This window comes from Dreissena polymorpha, chromosome 11, assembly GCF_020536995.1.
Source record: "Dreissena polymorpha isolate Duluth1 chromosome 11, UMN_Dpol_1.0, whole genome shotgun sequence".
Lineage (NCBI taxonomy): Eukaryota > Metazoa > Mollusca > Bivalvia > Myida > Dreissenidae > Dreissena > Dreissena polymorpha.
In genome coordinates, this window is record NC_068365.1 from 25433457 (window position 1) to 25452554 (window position 19098).

General features: G+C 37.3%; 1 protein-coding gene across 8 annotated transcripts in view; it reads left to right on the top strand.

Annotated features, from left to right (window-relative positions):
• Positions 1-1960: 1960 nt before the first annotated feature.
• Positions 1961-19098, top strand: part of LOC127850311 (palmitoyltransferase ZDHHC14-like) — a 51709-nt gene continuing 34571 nt past the window's right edge. For all 8 annotated transcript variants that reach the window (XM_052383260.1, XM_052383261.1, XM_052383259.1 and 5 more), the window contains exons 1-3: positions 1961-2344; positions 12608-12768; positions 13311-13469. In XM_052383260.1, the coding sequence (XP_052239220.1) occupies positions 2139-2344; positions 12608-12768; positions 13311-13469 (526 nt within the window). In that variant the 5' untranslated portion in view covers positions 1961-2138. The remainder of the gene's footprint in view (positions 2345-12607; positions 12769-13310; positions 13470-19098) is intronic.

The following is a 19098-nucleotide window of genomic DNA, read 5'->3' on the forward strand; positions in this document are numbered from 1 at the left end:
GAGACAGGGCCTAAAATTTGCCTGCTTTTTCCCTAATTTGTGGCACGTTATTTTATATTGTTTAATCCCCATATTCATAACTTCAACTGTATGACGTGTTTCTACTGCAGTGACATCTACAACTATCCGCTTCAACTGGACTTCGGTCTCCTTCAGAACGATCCCAGACCAGAAGCGGAGGACGAAAGTACGCCCATACGTAAGGCAGAGTTGGGGAAGGTGGAGAAGGCAGTGCGTAGTCTTAAGGCAAGTAAATCTCCGGGATTGGACGACGTCCCTTCCGAGCTGATAAAGCACGGAGGAGAGGCAACGACTGCAGCATTGACTACATTATGACAAAAGATATGGGAGGAGAAGAAGTGTCCCAAGGAGTTGACCCAGTCACTGGTCATACCCGTACCGAAAAAGAGCAACCTCAACTTGTGCGAGAATTAACGAAACATCAGTCTAATCAATCATCCCAGCAAAGTCATGCTTCCCATCATCCTTAATCTATTTAAAAGTAAGGCCGATGAAATGCTGGTCGAACAGCAGACTGTATTCAGAGCTGGGCGGAGCATAGTGGAGCAGATCTTCAACTGCAGAATCTTAATTGAGAAACACCTGCAACACCAACTTGACCTCTTCCACAACTTCATTGACTTTAAGAAAGCTTTCAACCGCGTGTGTCATGATGGCTTTTGGAATGTTATGAGAGGATTTAACATTGGCTAAGGGCAAGTGCAAGCCGTCCCTGGGCGTCCGTCAGGGATGTTTGCTCTCTCCCGTCCTGTTCAACCTTTTCCTTGAGAAGATAATGCAGGAGACTCTCCATCACCACCACACCTCTATCTCCATCGGTGGAGGACTAATCTCCAATTTGAGATTCGCTGATGATATTGACCTCATTGGTGGCACCAGCAGTGAAATCCAAGATCTCACCAACAAACTCTAAGAGCAAGAGCATACGGGATGGAGGTCAGCACGGAGAAGTCGAGGATCATGGTGAACAGCACGACAAACACCAGTGCAGACATCACCATGAACGGCGAGAAGCTAGAAGAAGTGACCAGCTTCAAGTACTTGGGCGCAACCCTGTCAAAGGATGGTACCAGTACCGCTGTGGTCCGAATAAGAATTGCCATTGCGACCGCAGCTATGGCCAGACTGAGCAGGTTGTGGACAAGCAGTTCCATCAGCTGCCCCACCAAGTACAGGCTATACAAGTCCTTCGAAGTCTCCATCCTTCTCTGTGGCTGCTAGACCTGGACGCTTAACGCGGATACAGAACGCAGGATAAGGCATTTGAACATAAATGTCTCCGAAGAATGCTCCGCATCTCCTATACAAAGCCCAAGAACTACAAGTTTGTCCGGAACATGACTGCAACACTTGTTGGTCCGTAAGAGCCCTGACTGGCGATCGTCAAACAACGAAATTTGGCTTGGTTTGGAAACGTCACCTGACACGACTCTCTGTGCAAGACTGTTCTCCAGGGAGGTCGACGTCGAAGAAGTTAGAAAAAAAGCTGGATGGAATATGTAAAAGAGTGAACATCACTTCCCGTTCACACAACAGACCTGACTGAAGGAGGATTTCTGTATCGTCTTCTCTCTTTTCTTCCCAACGGCCAAACTGGTCAAGAGATTGATGATGATGATGATGATGATGATGATGATTATGGTGGTGGTGATGGTGAAGGTGACGATGACGATTATGATATTGATGATGATTATAATGGTGATGATGATGATTAATTATAAACCAAATAGTTTTCAGTCACCGTTTCCATGCAGTGTTGCTTTCATCTTGTAATGTCAATTGTTGCGTTTTATGTTCTGTCTTCTATCGTAAATTTTTATCTGATGGTAAGAAAATTTTCCCTGTTGATGTTTATTAAAATATTGTAAATCACTATACTCGTCTGTTTATGCATAACACGTCGCGTGGTTCGTAACCTAAGCATTTCTGTAAACCAAGAACAACCCGGAACATGAATTGCGCAAGCGCATTAATTATGAGAATAGCAACATAACAGATTTAGGCATTTATTTATTGAGCATAATTTATACAAACTGTTTGTGTTGACATGGGTGTATTTGTTGTGGAAATATTTCTTTGACCTGTACGTATGGGACACTCTTTGGATTTGATGTGGGATGAAAGACCAATCGTACAAACCCGTGTCAGATTCCCCAGCAAAATTTGAGGGGAAGATGAGTAAAAAAGTTCGTAAATGGGAAGTGTTTCCTGGCAAAAATAAGTTTTGTTGTAATGGTCGTATTATGATGGCAAGACAAAATGGGATATTTTACTTCACATGTACACTGATTATCGCTACATGTGGATTATTTTTTGGTTTTGAGTAAGTTTTTTGATTATATTGATTATTTTTGACTGGCATCATGCAACATTAAATAAACGTCCAGTAACATAGTATACTCAAACCCGGTTAACCTGTGGATCGGGTTGACTCGCGGTATAATTCAGGGTTTACCCTGGCTCAAAAGTTTCTTTAGCCAAATTCGCCTTCCTTTGGCAAAATTCTTCTATTTTTGGCTACTTTATTCGTTTGAATAAAGAAAAAGTTCCCCATTTAAGTATAAAGAACGCTATATTTCCCAAAGGACCCAGCCCCCATTCCCAAAATGGTGAACAAAAACACTATGGTTGGAACCAGTGCCTTCCCCAGGATTTTGTTCAGGCGCCCTGGGGGTGGGTTCGGGAGGGGTGTCCCCTCCCTACGTTGATTTTTTTAAAATTTAACCTGTCAATTCATGTTCTGTGGTGCGTTATAACTCAAAGAAAAACAGCGTCAAAAGACGTCATTTGGTGCGCTTTGACTCTTCAAAAAAATCCCCCAGTCATTTTAAAATATATTTTTTTATATTGTTTAATTGTTTTAAAACTTTTCCGCACAGATAGTAAAATCCCGACTCGAACGATTCTCCAATACATCCGTTTCAACCCGACTCTATTACTGTATACTTACTATTTTTCAAGTTTCTATTTATTACCCGATAATCCCGTTTATTCCGTTTTTATCAATCTCTTTCTGGTAAATATTTACAATAAAAGCTTTCAGTTATTTCTTTAACACAAACCTTGCCATTTTTAAAGTGACTATTTATAGATTTGATGAAATATTGCCTCTGAATATGCGTCAATCCCCTGACCTGTTGTGTGCTTGTTGAAACGCTCAATACACGCCATTTGTATGCAATAGACGCGACGTTGTACATGCTGCTTAATTTGCGCGCTCTTTTTAATTGAGAAAAAGATTCGACACAAAATAAATTTGCACTGCTTATTTAAAGCAAAAATATTAAACGTTGCGGTAACATTTACATTCGGAAGTGTGTTTCGGATTAAAAACGCGTTAACATCGACTTACGGTAATGGGTTTCGGATAACAAATTTAATTATTCCCATTTGAGATTTCAACAAATATTAACCGTTGCGTTATAAATTCAACGATAATTTGTTTACACACTTTACGAGTCGAATAAATGTTTTGACTGAATTATGCATGAAATTCACGTTGTCCACGAGGATCACGGCCGGTTGCCATCATCAGTCTTCTAACTATCGATTATCGGACGAAACATTTACAAGTGTACGTAATTAATTCAACGAAAATTTGTTAAAGCGCATTACGTGTCGAATAAATGTCAGAAAAACAAGGTGAATCAGTTCTATAAATGGACATGTTGAAATACACATGTACTGGAATTAAATAAATTGTTATCACATAATCGTAACCGCTATAATAATTAATTGTTTACAACTTGCAATTAATTTCTCGTATTAATTATGAGTCATAGGTTACACTTGTTTACAGTAAAAAGGTGTGATGATGATGCCCGAAACCGTCTTTAATGTTCTGTACTGTACTAATTACCGGTTTTATATTACTCAAATGGTACAACTACTTGCTAATCAAGCTGCGATAAACTCTTACTTCATGCCCGACGTCAATCAAAAATAATGGTCGATAGTTAACCCCGCCCTCATAAGCATTCGCGTAACCGATTGGACGATGAACTTCACAGTTTGACGACTGGAAAGTTTACAGATACATCCTTGTCAGCATTTAAATGACCGTGTAATGTGGCTAGAATAATCGATACGCGCGTCATGCTATTCTCTTATCAGTGGATTATCCATTACCCCATGTGGTGTTTATGGCGATAACTTGTGAAAGTAGGTACCGAGTGCTCTTTTAAAACAGGGAATATTGATACACTGATAGGGAAACCTTGATTTTTTTGGACAATGTCCTCTTTCTTTTACTGAAGAATACACAGATCGGAAAATTTCAAGCGCCCCGGGGACTATGATTTCGAAATGGCCTGGGGAAGACCCTGGTTGGAACATGTATGTATCCACTGATCAACACTTACGAAAGGGCTTTACTTAAATACTGAAATGAAAGTAGGATTTAATTCCATCTTTGTATCTTGGACTTCTAAAATTTAAGGCTTGTAAGTCAGGACTCCCAATTTTTAGCTCACCTGATTGCTCAGGTGAGCTTTTGTGACCGGTCTTTGTCTGTTGTACATCCGTTTGCCTTTCGTCCGTTAACATTTGTTCGTAAACACTCTAGGGGCCACATTTATTGTCAGATCTTCATGAAACTTAGTCAGAAGCTTCGACCCAATGAAATCTCGGTGGAGTTTAAAACTGGGTCATGCCGGGTCAAAAACTAGGTCACTTGGTCAAAAAAAAGAAAAAACTTGTAAAAGTCACATTTCATGCCCAATCTTAATGTAACTTTGTCAAAATGTTTGTCTTAATGATATGTTGGTTGAGTTAAAAAGTGGTTTCGGTCCATTGAAAAACATGGTTGCCAGTGGGCGGTGCAGTTTTCCTTACATGTATATGGCTTTAGAGAAACCTTGTAAACACTCGAGAAGTCACAATATTTTCCCAATCATCGTGAAAGTTAATCAAAACATTGGTTTTATTGATATGTCGGACGAGTTTGAAAATGGTCCAGATCGGTGACAAAACATGGCCGCCAGTGGGTGGGGCATTTTTCTCTATATGTACTGTACATGTATATAGTGAAAACATGTGAACACTCTAGAAGTCACGTTTTTTGCCCAATTTTCATGAAATTTGGTCAGAACATTTGTTTCCTTGATACGAGAGTTGAGAAATGGTTCCGGTCAGTTGAATAACATGGCTGCCGGGGGGGGGGGCAGTTTTCTTATATTTATATAGTGAAAAAAAGCTTGTGAACACTAGAAGTCACATTTTTTATCAAATCATCATGAAACTTGGTGAATAGATTTGTTTTATATATATCTCAGATGAGTTTGCAAATGGGTCAATAAACATGGCTGCCAGGGTGGGGTGGGGCAGTTTTCCTTATGTGACTATATAGAGAGAAACCTTGTAATCGAACACTATAGAAGTCACATTTTTTGCCTAATCATCGTGAAACTTAGTCAATACATTGGTTTTATTGATTTCTTTGACAAGTTGGAAAATGGCTCAGATCGGTGAAACACACTTTTTAGCTCACCTAATTGCTCCGGTGAGGTTTTAGGATTGGTCTTTGTCCGCTGTCCGTCCGTCCACATTTGGTTTGTAAACACTCTAGCATTCACATTTCTAAAGCATTCTTTATCAAAGTGGCTGAAAGATCTCAGTCAAGTTTGATGATGAGCAAAATCATATAATTAATGCCATAATTATTGCCCTTAGACTGTCCAAATTTTCATTATATTATACAAAATCCTTGTAAGCAAAGTTTGATGTTTGGTAAGGGGGGTCAACTCAAAATAAAGGTCACCATTTCAAATCTTACAAAAACAAAAACACTCCATATGCCAGAGTTTTGGTTCAATAATGATGAAACTTCAATATCTGAGAAATGTGCCTGGAAAAAAAGTTGGTTGGCATTTTTTTTGGCATGGCTTCTTTTTATGTTTTTTTATGTTTGTCACAATCACATCTTATTGTGATTTATAACGAAAATTTAAAAGTTTAAGGCAGTAATATTGTCTGAAAATGAACCTGCTTGGATCTAATTAAAATTTTAATTATTCTAGTGTTCACTTATATAGGTCAAAAGGTCATTTAGTGCACTTTTATGACAAAATAAACATGACAACTGGTATTGGAAATCAACAGAATAAAATATTATGTAATTGTTCAAAAAGTATTTTTAAACAATGGAATAATTTTTGGTAATTTTTGTTATCTCTATGAACATATTTGTAAAGTAAAAATAAAAGGATCCATTATATATATAATGAAGTACAACGTACGCTTAAAAAAAGACTGAAGATCATTTGTGTATTTCAGTATCTTATTACATTGGTTTTAAGTGTACATTCTTCATCCTGTATTAACTGTATATATCTTATACTGCTGATCCAATCCCTGGTGAATTACTAGATAAATTCGACAAAGAGAAAAGTCAAGTGAAGAACTTTTCTATCTGGAATCCCTACCTACATTTGGTTGACATCCTTACGAAGTTCATTAAAGCCCAAAGAATAGGCGATTTTCTGTTGCATATTTAAGCCTTTTCCGAGATGCTACTGTGGCTAATGGTGTACGGCCACACAAACTATGCCGGTTGGGGTCCTGTATATCTCGCAGACATAAAAGCATTAGAATATGCAGCACCTGAAGTGTTCAAAGAGTTTATTGAAGGTCACTTTGTAGTCAGGCTGAAGGAAAAAGCATTCAACGGAGAACCTGTCGACCAAGCTACTGAGTGGATAAACAGAATATGTTAAACGACAGGGGGTATTATTGGAATAACAAGACAAGGCAAGAGATTTTGTATTATGTGGTCAGTAAGATCTCGGGTATCCAATAGTACCATTAAATTAATCAATCAAAATGATGATGACAACGATATTGGAATATTCAAGAATAGAGCAGATGGAACATGCTCTTTATTTTCTTCAGAGGAAGAGTGCATCAAGTAAATGATGCAGCTCTTTGGTTCATATGATAAATTCAAAGTGCATGAAGAGGAGAACAGACTGTTCTCAACAGAATCTAAGTACATTGCAACTAATGATATCACAGATGATTTATTAACCTGTGAAAGTCTAGGTAAAACATTACTCAAGGAATTTGCAAAGGCAAAGCTGAAAGAGCAGAATGTTGAATTGTATGCTCCTTTTCAAAAGATTCAGTCCAAAACCAAAACATGTGCATATCTCTATAAGGAGACAGTCAGTGAAAAGCAGAAAGTGACAAAGATTTAAAAGGCTGACAGAAAGCTAATGCAGAGATTTTTCAACGCAGCTAATTCAGTGAGAGCCGTAGAAACAGCATCTGTACTAGAACATGAACTTTCTTATGTGCCATTAGCATTTGCAAAGGCTAGTGGGAAAATGCATGAAACCCAGAAATCAAACATACTCAAGGTGCTTACAAAAGACAATGATATAGTGACGCCTCAAGTTGTTCCGACAACGACTGATGCACATGTGCAATAATTGATGGACACGCGCTTGTATTTTTTTTATACAGAGATTATGTAAGCCTAAGGACTGTCAAACATTTGGACAATATGCAACTGTTTAAAGGCATTTCAGCGCAAACACTACCCGCATGGATGTGACTATTGATCGATATTTTGGAAGTAAATACAGTCCACTCTCGTTATCTCGACACCAGATATCTCGATATTCTCGAAATGTCGAAGTAAGCTCAATGTCCCATTTTTTTCCTTCTTTATCTATATAAATAAACATCGTTTATCTCGATAATTCGATATGTCGATATAAATTTTTGTCCCGAGTCCCGATTTAACATGTATTTACTGTGGTTTATCTCGAAGTGCGAATAACTTTCCCAGTGTTGGCAAAAGGTGAGAAACTTTTTCTTTGATACTTCACCGTCCCGCATCGCCCGGCTGCTCCCGATACTGTGCGGTAGGAAATGATCCGTTAATTGCATCAATGATCACACGTGTGTAATGTCGTTAGCCATTAACTCTTGATTAAGGCCTGTCACTTTAAGTGTCACTTTAACATCAATTAACTGCAATTAATACACAGCCTGCTGAAAGGCCGAAAGACTTTAACATCAATTAACTGCAATTAATACACAGCCTGCTGAAAGGCCGAAAGACTAATTGTTTTTTTCAAACAACATTCCAAAATGCATTGAGTTATATTTTTGCGTATATACACCGTCGTTTACTCGACAGTTTAGAAAAATTATAACTGCATGTGTTCATGCAGTTCTGTAATACTTAAAACGTCATTTTAAGCCTTTAAATAGCAAAATTAATCGTGCCTCGTAAAACGCGTATATATCAGGAAGAGAGTATTATGCCACGCGGTGACAGCTTTAGTTAGATTACTTAGCAGGTATTAAGATGTTAAAAACAAGGTAAATTTTCGTCTAATTTTTGCTTTGAAAACGCCTTATCGGATATCTCGAACTCTCGTTATCTCGATATTTTTTCTTGTTCCCGCCGACTTCGAGATAACGAGAGTGGACTGTACATCAAAGAAGCAACGAGAGTTAAGAGGAAAGAAAAGCGTCGACCTCTTTGGAAGCTCATAACAAGTCCAAGTGTTCCTCTTCGCAAATATGGGAACACTATATCACACACAATGACAATAAATCAGACTTGGCTGAATATCTCTCAAATGAATTGCTAAAACAATCAGACAATCTTCCAGCGGGATCAACTATAGTTGTGGTAGGTGGATTTCCAGGTGATGTTGATTCAAAGTATGTTTAATCATGAGGAGGCAGATACGCGGATGATATTGCACTCAAGGGACGCTACTGATAGATGCTACATGCGTTTAGAAGTACATTGTCGAGACACTGATGTCTACTCTTGTTAATATACCACATTGGAGCTAACACCGAGGTATATATGATATCGGGTACAGGCAAACAAAGAAAATGTTATCCTGTGCATACAATACACATGTATCTGAAAAACCAGGTGACAATGCCAGAATGAACATTTTGGGGTTTCACGCATTGACAGGATGCGACACCGTGTCTGCTCTAAATGGAATAAGTAAGAAAACCGCGCGGACGAAGTATATCGCACAACCTGATACATTGGAGGGTGTTGGTAGAAATGGTGATGCTCAAGCAGTTTCTAATAGTTTAAATTTCTGTGTGTGCTGTATGGCTGCTGTCAGTACCATCCACCAAACATTGACACATGTAGGTACCGGTTATTTTTGAAAGCCAGGAAGAGTTTGGATGTGTTACCCCCTACAAAAGATGTGCTTGAACTTCACATTAAAAGGCAAATTATCAGGCAAAGATATGGCTTAATGCCACAGATAAGGATTTTCAACCTGATGATCCTCTTGATACTGGCGCATGGAAACTTGCAGAAAATTCATTGAAACCGGTATTGATGAGGAAACCAAACGTCTCTGCAGCATTTGTCCAGTTAGTATCATGTGGCTGTCAAACCAAGTGTAGTACAGCACGATGTAAGTGCTATCGATCTGACCAAGGATGCTTGTTTGAATGCACATGTGAAGCGAATGGCTGTTTTAACCCTAGATAATTATTGTAAACGATAAAAGATAAGGAGATACATATACATGTACTGCCATAGTAATTCGTGTTTTGAAACACAACTGTGAATTAATGTAATGTATTTTAAATACATTATTACACAAGACAGACATTATCTTCAGCATGATGATACAGTAGGTCATAACAGTGCATTGACGTCAGATGAACATTTGTTTTATATTATAAATGGTCATCAAGATTTTAAAATATATAACTAAATAAATCACTGTTTTTGGTAAAATAGTTTCTGTTTTACATTATTCATATCAATTACGATTAGTACTTATTTGGTGAAGTAAAAATAACTTATCTTGCATGCACATGACATTATAGAACGTACAGTATTAAGAACTTTATTAGAGTATACTATTTGAGCTGAAATCTTTTATTTAAAATAGTATTTAGCATAATATGCATATAAAAAATATATATTTAGACTGTAATGTAGATCACACATTACTTTCATTGTTTAAAGTCTTGTAATTGTATTGATAGGATAATGCAGAAATAATTTTGCTTCTTATTATAAAACGCAATAAGTATTAAAAGTCTAAAAATGAACATTGTATTCTTTTAATTTAGGTAACGTAAAATTTACAAAGTTAGGAACATTCACTTAAGATACAACAGAGAAATAGTCTTTTCATTTTTAGCTCATCTATATTTTGAAAAAAAATTATGAGCTTTTGTCATCACCTTGGCGTGGGTGTACGGTTAAGTTTTGCGTTAGGTCCACTTTTCTCAGAAAGTATCAATGCTATTGCATTCAAACTTGGTACACTTACTTACTATCATGAGGGGACTGGGCAGGCAAAGTTAGATAACTCTTGCGTGCATTTTGACAGAATTATGTGCCCTTTTTATACTTAGAAAATTGAATTTTTTTGTTAAGTTTTGTGTTAAGGTCCATTTTATTCCTTAAGTATCAAAGCTATTGCTTTCATACTTGCAACACTTACTAACTATCATAAGGAGACTGTGCAGGCAAAGTTATGTAACTCTGACTGGCATTTTGACAGAATTATGTGCCTTTTTATACTTAGAAAATTGAAAATTTGGTTAAGTTTTTTGTTAAGGTCCACTTTATTCCTACAGTATCAAAGCTATTGCTTTCATACTTGCAACACTTAATAACTATCATAAGGGGACTGTGCAGGCAAAGTTATGTAACTCTGACTGGCATTTGGATGGAATTATGGGCCCTTTATACTTAGAAAATTGAAAATTTGGTTAAGTTTTGTGTTTTGGTCCACTTTACCCCTAAAGTATCATAGATATTGCTTTCATACTTGGAACACTCGCAAACTATCATAAGGGGACAGTAAAAGGACAAGTTGCATACTCTGGTTGTCATTTTTACGGAATTATGGCCCTTTTTTGACTTAGTAACTTTGAATATATGGTTAAATTTTGTGTTTGGATCCACTTTACTTCTCAAGTATCAAGGCTATTGCTTTCAAACTTAAAAAACTTTCATGCTATCATGAGGTTACTGTACCTGGCAAGTTGAATTTTACCTTGACCTTTGAATGACCTTGACTCTCAAGGTAAAATTATTAAATTTTGCTAAAATTGCCAAAACTTCTTTATTTATGATTAGATTTGATTGATACTTTGACAAAACTACTCTTACCTGACATACCACAATAGACTCCACCCAAACCATCCCCCGTGCCCTCCCCCCCCCGTGCCCTCCCCCCCCCCCTAATTTTTTTTTTTTTAAGATCATCTCACAAATGACCACCACACCCTCACACTATACCCCCCCCCCCCACCCCACCCCCCAATTTGTTTTTTTTGAAACCGTTAAAAAACATAAATATTTATTTTTATTATTTTATTTTTTAAATGCCGTCCAACCATTGCACCCAAGAATCCCCTCCCCCCCAGAATTTTTTTTTGCTATTTTTTTGCCTTTTTTGTCCGCATTTTTGGAAGATAATGTAATAAATGTCCACACCCCCACATTATACACCCCTCTTCACTCCACCCCTCCCTCCTTTGTGATTGAAATTGAGAGTCCCTTCACCTTTAAAAAGAAAATAGATGAGCGGTCTGCACCCGCAAGGCGGTGCTCTTGTTAAATTATCCATCTCTCATTCAAAAGTTACTTACAAATGTATAATACATGGACCTTTAGTTGGTTTCATCATACACTGCAATTTACGTTCCAAACGGGTTATAAATGTGCACTTGATGACCTTTGACCTACTTATGAAAAGCCAAAATCAGTTAAAAAGGGGGATAACCCTTCAAGTATCAAATATAAGTCAGTTCAGGAGTAAAATCAGTAAAAGTATCTGATATTTCACAATTTTGGCAATGTTACCTCAATTTTTAAAGCAAAATGCACTCATTGACCTTTTGACCTAATTACAGGGTCGTCAAGCATCCCAGAGGGTGACATCCCCTTCAGAATGTTTTAAAAATGTATTTGCAATCATTATAACATAAAAGGAAGCCATGCCTAAGAAATGCCATCCGATGTCAGATTTCAGGAAATTTTATGCCAACTATATCTAGGTCAAGTTTGACATTAGGTAAAGATTGAATGAACTGACTCCTCTCAGGTGAGCGAACTAGGGCCATTTTGGCCCTCTTGTTTTAAGCTCTGGGGAGTGCTCATTATAATAAGTCTTTAAGCTGCAGTCTTTTTACTGTGCTTCTGCAATTGAGTGTGACATACTAAAATATATGTGAGAATCACGCACTTATTTAATTCAGTTGCAAAATTCAAATGTAGGTGAAGTTGGATGTGAATAAAATTAATGTACGGTTATACAGACATTACACATGAAGCATCACAAAAATAAAAAAGACAACACTACAAGTTGTGTTTGATTATAGAATAATATGTTGTAATATTTTGGCGGTATGTTACATTTTATACCAAATTAATATTTAAAATCCCTGTTAACTAACTTGATCATGTCATGCATTAACATATAAATAATTGTCACAAATATATTCATTCTGTGGGCAGCTTATAATTTATTTGTTGTTTATTCATGTATAAAGCTCAGAATATTACTACTGATATATTATTACATGAATATTTTGTGATTCAATCCATATCCTTTGTTGATTCCAGCTGCCCCTATCTTGCTGTCCATGTGACACCAGCTATTCCGGCGGTGGGTGGGGCACTGTTTGTATTCGTGATGGCGACGTTGTTTAGAACGAGCTTCAGTGATCCTGGGGTCATACCAAGAGCCACGCCGGATGAAGCAGCAGATATCGAGAGACAAATAGGTGACTGTAAATAATTGTTTCAATTGTATGGTAATAATTAGATCTGTTTTTTAATAACAAAGTTGATATATAATATTAATGTTTGCTTCACATCTTTTTAGCATATAATTGTTTTAGCTTTTGATATAAATGTACAATATTTTCAGTATTCTTGCTATGTATGAGCACATTATCCTCAGCAAATTAAATTTATCAACTACTGATCAACTACTTTATGGCTTCAAGCCTTGTATGGTAATTTTGCATACTCCAATATACATGTATATCATGTTCATATGTGCAAACAATTACCAAATGTGCTGAAGAATTTACTCTTAAAGTTGGTTAACTGGTTTGCTAGAATAGAAACGTAAGAAGCCAAAATGTTAGTTTTTTTTTTATATAAAAATGATCATTATAAAATTTCATTTTTTTAATATGTATTTAATGATATACAAAAAATATAGTTTAGACTTAGAGAAAACTGAGCCCAAACATTATTCTAACTCAGTAGCTTACACAAATTAATAAAGTACATAATTGTATTTTTGGTGCGTTTGCAGATATACCAAATCCAGGTGGTCCTACAGCGTATCGGCCACCGCCGCGCACAAAGGAGGTCCTTATTAGGGGCCAGGTGGTGAAGCTCAAGTACTGCTTCACGTGTAAAATATTCCGCCCTCCTCGGGCCTCGCACTGCAGTCTATGTGATAACTGTGTAGGTGAGTACAGCCAGCATGGAACGGTGAATGGAGTGATCACATGTTTTCAAGGGTAAAATAATCAGACCTCCGAGTACGGTGCAGTCTATCCCTTTATTTGATAACTGTTTATGTGTTTTGTAGCCTTTGTTTTTACTTTCCATGAACGATGTAAAGGAAAGCAGATTAATTTGTATGCACTTAAGTTTGGTAGAATTGCATGTCGTTCTACCCACAACATTTATGTATGACAGTTATTACATGTAAGTATAATTAACCGTCATAGCCATAATTACTTGCATAGAACTATGCGGATGACTGTTAGTGTTACATTTAAGCCAGTTTTGCAATGACTGCCATGTTTGTTTACAGCATCAAGACCTAGCTTGGAATTGAAATGTTGGGCCTGTCAGTTGTGTCAAGGTTATTGTTACTTAAAATATAAAAACTTTTTCAGCTTAAAAATTCAAGTTATCACACTACTACTTTGGGGGAAGGGGTCCGCAGCCCTTAGGAGGGGAAATTAACACGGCGTTTCCCTTTTTGGGGGATTTTTTTACTTACTCTCTCATTATTACATTTGTACATGTTTGCACTATATTCATTGCATTTTTCATAATTTAGTATGTTTGCAAAAATTAAATTATGTATGGCACTGACATTTTGTTTGTAGATACATGTATCTTGCTTGTAGATGCAGCATGCACAATTATGTTAAGAAAATTACATAAATATGTTAAACATGTATTATCTGATATTATTAATTGCAATGTTTATTGTTGTCTCCATTATTTCTTGTACTATAATTTCTATGACAAATTAATACATCCTTCACAGATCAATGTAAACCAAACTTTTAAACGGGGCATATTTTTTTATTTGTTATTACTTTATAACAAGACCATAACAAAGACAAGGTTTCTGAAAATTTCATTACATTTTTACCAAAAATACAAATCCACAATCATTTTAAGATTAGTGCATGTTAAATAAACAACACACCTGCTATTAGCAACTTTGTACTGTGATCAACGTATGAGCCAGGTATGAGCCTTGTTCTAAGAAAACAGGGCTTAATGCATGTGCGTAAAGTGTCGTCCCAGCAGTCCACACAGGCTAATTGGGGAATTCATTTTCTCCTTAACAAGTTTTTTTTCTAAGAAGAGACTTCCTTTGAACAGAAGTACAATTAAAAGTGTTCTTTCTGATTAGCCTGTGCAGACTGCACAGGCTAATATGGGACTACACTTAATGCATATGCATTAAGCCCTGTTTTCCCAGAACGAGGCTCATATCATTCTGACACACTTGACTTGTGGGTATGGCTTAGGCATGTTTTAATGTCAAAATGAATCTGCAATACGTGGAAAAATGAATATTATAAATAATTCCTGTTTGTTTCTGTCTGCTTGTTGTACATTTATTATGCCCCCCTTTGAAGAAGAGGGGGTATATTGCTTTGCTCATGTCGGTCCGTCCACCAGGTGGTTGTCAGACGATAACTCAAGAATGCTTGGGCCTGGGATCATGAAACTTCATAGGTACATTGATCATGACTCGCAGATGACCCCTATTGATTTTGAGGTCACAAGGTCAAAGGTCAAGGTCACGGTGACCCGAAATAGTAAAATAGTTTTTGAATGATAACTCAAGAACGCATACGCCTAGGATCATGAAACTTCATGGGTAGATTGATCATGACTTGCAGATGACCCCTATTGATTTTGAGGTCACTAGGTCAAAGGTCAAGGTCACGGTGACCCGAAATAGTAAAATGGTTTCCGGATGATAACTCAAGAACGCATACGCCTAGGATCATGAAACTTCATGGGTAGATTGATCATAACTTGCAGATGACCCCTATTGATTTTGAGGTCACTAGGTCAAAGGTCAAGGTCACGGTGACCCGAAATAGTAAAATGGTTTTCGGATGATAACTCAAGAACACATACGCCTAGGATCATGAAACTTCATAGGTAGATTGATTATGACTTGCAGATGACCCCTATTGATTTTGAGGTCACAAGGTCAAAGGTCAAGGTCACAGTGACCCGAAATAGTAAAATGATTTTCGGATGATAACTCAAGAACGCTTTTGCCTAGGATCATGACACTTCATAGGTACATTGATCGTAACTCGCAGATGACCCGTATTGATTTTCAGGTCACTAGGTCAAAGGTCAAGGTCACAGTGACAAAAATCGTATTCACACAATGGCTGCCACTACAATGGACAGCCCATATGGGGGGCATGCATGTTTTACAAACAGCCCTTGTTTGTTTACATGTTGTGTCTGTTCAATAACTCTTAAACTTTGTTTTATGAATTTCCTGGCAGCTTTGGAATCATGAAAGTTAGTTCTTACACAGACTTTATTGTGAAAACATTAATGAGATGAATAAGTTATTTTGGTGCAGATTTAAAGATTTTTATGCCCCCCTTCGAAGAAGAGGGGGTATATTGCTTTGCTCATGTCGGTCTGTCGGTCGGTCGGTCCGTCCACCAGGTGGTTGTCAGACGATAACTCAAGAACGCTTGGGCCTAGGATCATGAAACTTATAATTACATTGATCATGACTCGCAGATGACCCCTATTGATTTTGAGGTCACTAGGTCAAAGGTCAAGGTCACGGTGACCAGAAATAGTAAAATGTTTTTTGAATGATAACTCAAGAACGCATACGCCTAGGATCATGAAACTTCATGGGTAGATTGATCATGACTTGCAGATGACCCCTATTGATTTTGAGGTCACTAGGTCAAAGGTCAAGGTCAGGGTGACCCAAAATAGTAAATTGGTTCCAGGATGATAACTCAAGAAAGCATACGCCTAGGATCATGAAACTTCATGGGTAGATTGATCATGACTCGCAGATGACCCCTATTGATTTTGAGGTCACTAGGTCAAAGGTCAAGGTCACGGTGACCCGAAATAGTAAAATGGTTTTTGGATGATAACTCAAAAACGCATACGCCTAGGATCATGAAACTTCATAGGTAGATTGATCATGACTTGCAGATGACCCCTATTGATTTTGAGGTCACAAGGTCAAAGGTCAAGGTCACGGTGACTCGAAATAGAAAAATGATTTTCGGATGATAACTCAAGAACGCTTTTGCCTAGGATCATGACACTTCATAGGTTCATTGATCATGACCTGCAGATGACCCCTATTGATTTTCAGGTCACTAGGTCAAAGGTCAAGGTCACAGTGACAAAAATCGTATTCACACAATGGCTGCCACTACAACGGACAGCCTATATGGGGGGCATGCATGTTTTACAAACAGCCCTTGTTACTTTAATGTTATATTTATTTTGACAAGATCAATTTTATATGCTTCTTCAATACTTAAATGAATAATACAACTTAATAATTAATTTACTAATTAAATCTGAAAGTCAGACCCATAATTGGAATTTTTTGGACTAAATTTAGGAAAAAATGATACTTTCTTGCCATAGGGAATGTGACTCCATGAAGGCTATACAATTTGTAAAAAAGCCCTATCCCATAAACTTAATTAAGCCTCAACAAACTGTCAGTACTCTCTGACAAGCATTTAGCTCCAAGTTGCCTTTTATATCCTGATGAATCCCTTTGGGTATTGAGTCACAATTATACTGTATTATTTATAGTTATACATGAATGTGTTTAATTAACAGTTGTTGCACTGCTCTTGAAGTCAAATGATGATTTTATGTATTCAATATACTACTGCATAGTACAGATGGTAAATTTTTGTTGAAGCAACTTCCATATGGACCAATTAAAGATTGCACTTTATCATTAACAAGTTGCACAACCCATCCTGAATGCTTTTGATTAGGCCAAGACAAATTGATCAGATGTTTGTCGGATTAGTCTCACCTAACATTTGTAAAATGAAATGGTTTATTTCTGATGACCGCATTATGGTAAACTTTTCCCTGCATCTGCTTTAAAAATAAAAGAGTAGTTTTTAGCTCACCTGAGCACAACATGTGCTCATGGTGAACATTTGTGATCGCCTTTTGTCCGTCGTGCGTCATGTGTCGTGCGCCTTCAACATTTTGCCTTGTGAACACTCTAGAGGCCACATTTATTGTCTGATCTTCATGAAATTTGGTCAGAACATTTGTCCCATTGATACCTCGACTGGTTCGAATCTGGGTCATGCTGGGTCAAAAACTAGGTCACAAGGTCAAAAAAAGAAGAAAAACCTTGTGAACACTGTAGAAGTCACATTTGATGCCCAATCATCATGTAACTTTGTCCAAATGTTTGTCTAAATGATATGTTGGTTGAGTTAAAAAATGGTTCCGGTCCGTTGAAAAACATGGCCGCCAGGGGGCGGGGCAGTACTCCTTATATGGCTCTAGAGAAACTTGTGAACACTCTAGAAGTCACAATTTTTGCCCAATCATCATGAAACTTGGTAAAACATTGGTTTCATTGATATCTGGGATGAGTTTGAAAATGGTCCAGATCGGGGAAACAACATGGCCGCCAGGGGTGGGGCAGTTTTCCTTATATGGCTATAGAAAAACCTTTTTAACACTCTAGAGGCCACATTTATTGTCCAATCTTCATGAAATTTTGTCAGAAGATTGGTCTCAATGATATCTTGGATGAGTTTGAAAATGGTTACGTTTGCTTGAAAAACATGGCTGCCAAGGGGCGGGGCATTTTTCCTTATATGGCTATAGTAAAACCTTGTGAACACTCTAGAGGCCACATTTATTGTCCAATCTTAATGAAATTTGGTCAGAAGATTGGTCTCAATGATATATGGATGAGTTCTAAAATGATTATGTTTGCTTGAAAAACATGGCTGCCAAGGGGTGGGGCATTTTTCCTTATTTGGCTATAAATGGCTATAGTAAAATCTTGTAAACACTCTGGAGGCCACATTTATTGTCCGATCTTCATGAAACTCGGTCAGAAGATTCATCCCAATAATATCATGGACGAGTTAAAAAATGATGCTGGTTGGTTAAAAAACATGGACGCCACAGGGCGGGGCATTTTTCTTTATATGGCTATTGTAAAACGTTGTTAACACTCTAGAGGCCACATTTATTTTCCTATCTTCATGAAACTTGGTCAGAAGTTTTATCCTAATGATATCTTGGATGAGTTTGAAAATGGTTTCGGTTGCTTAAAACATGGCCACCAGGGGCCGGGCATTTTTCCTAATATGGCTATATATCATGCTTTAGTAAAACCTTGTTAACACTCTAGAGGCCACATTTATTTCCGATCATCATGAAACTTGGTCAGATGATTTGTCCCAAGGATATCTTGGCTGAGTTCGAAAATGGTTCTGGTTGGTGGAAAAACATGGCCGCCAATGGGGCGTGGCATTTTTCCTTATATGGCTATAGTAAAACCCTGTTAACACTGTAGAAGCCATATTTATTGTATGATCATCATGAAACTTTGTCAGAAGATTTGTCCCAATTATATTTTAGACAAGTTCGAAATTGCTTGAAAAACATTGCCACCAGTGGACGGGGCATTTTTCAGTATATAGACTTATATGGACTATGAATCTTCATGAAACTTTGTAAGTATATTTGTTTAAATGATATCTTGGATGTGTATGAAAATCTTTCTGGTCTGTTGAAAAACGTGGCTGGCAGGGTGTTCACTAGTCATGAAAGTT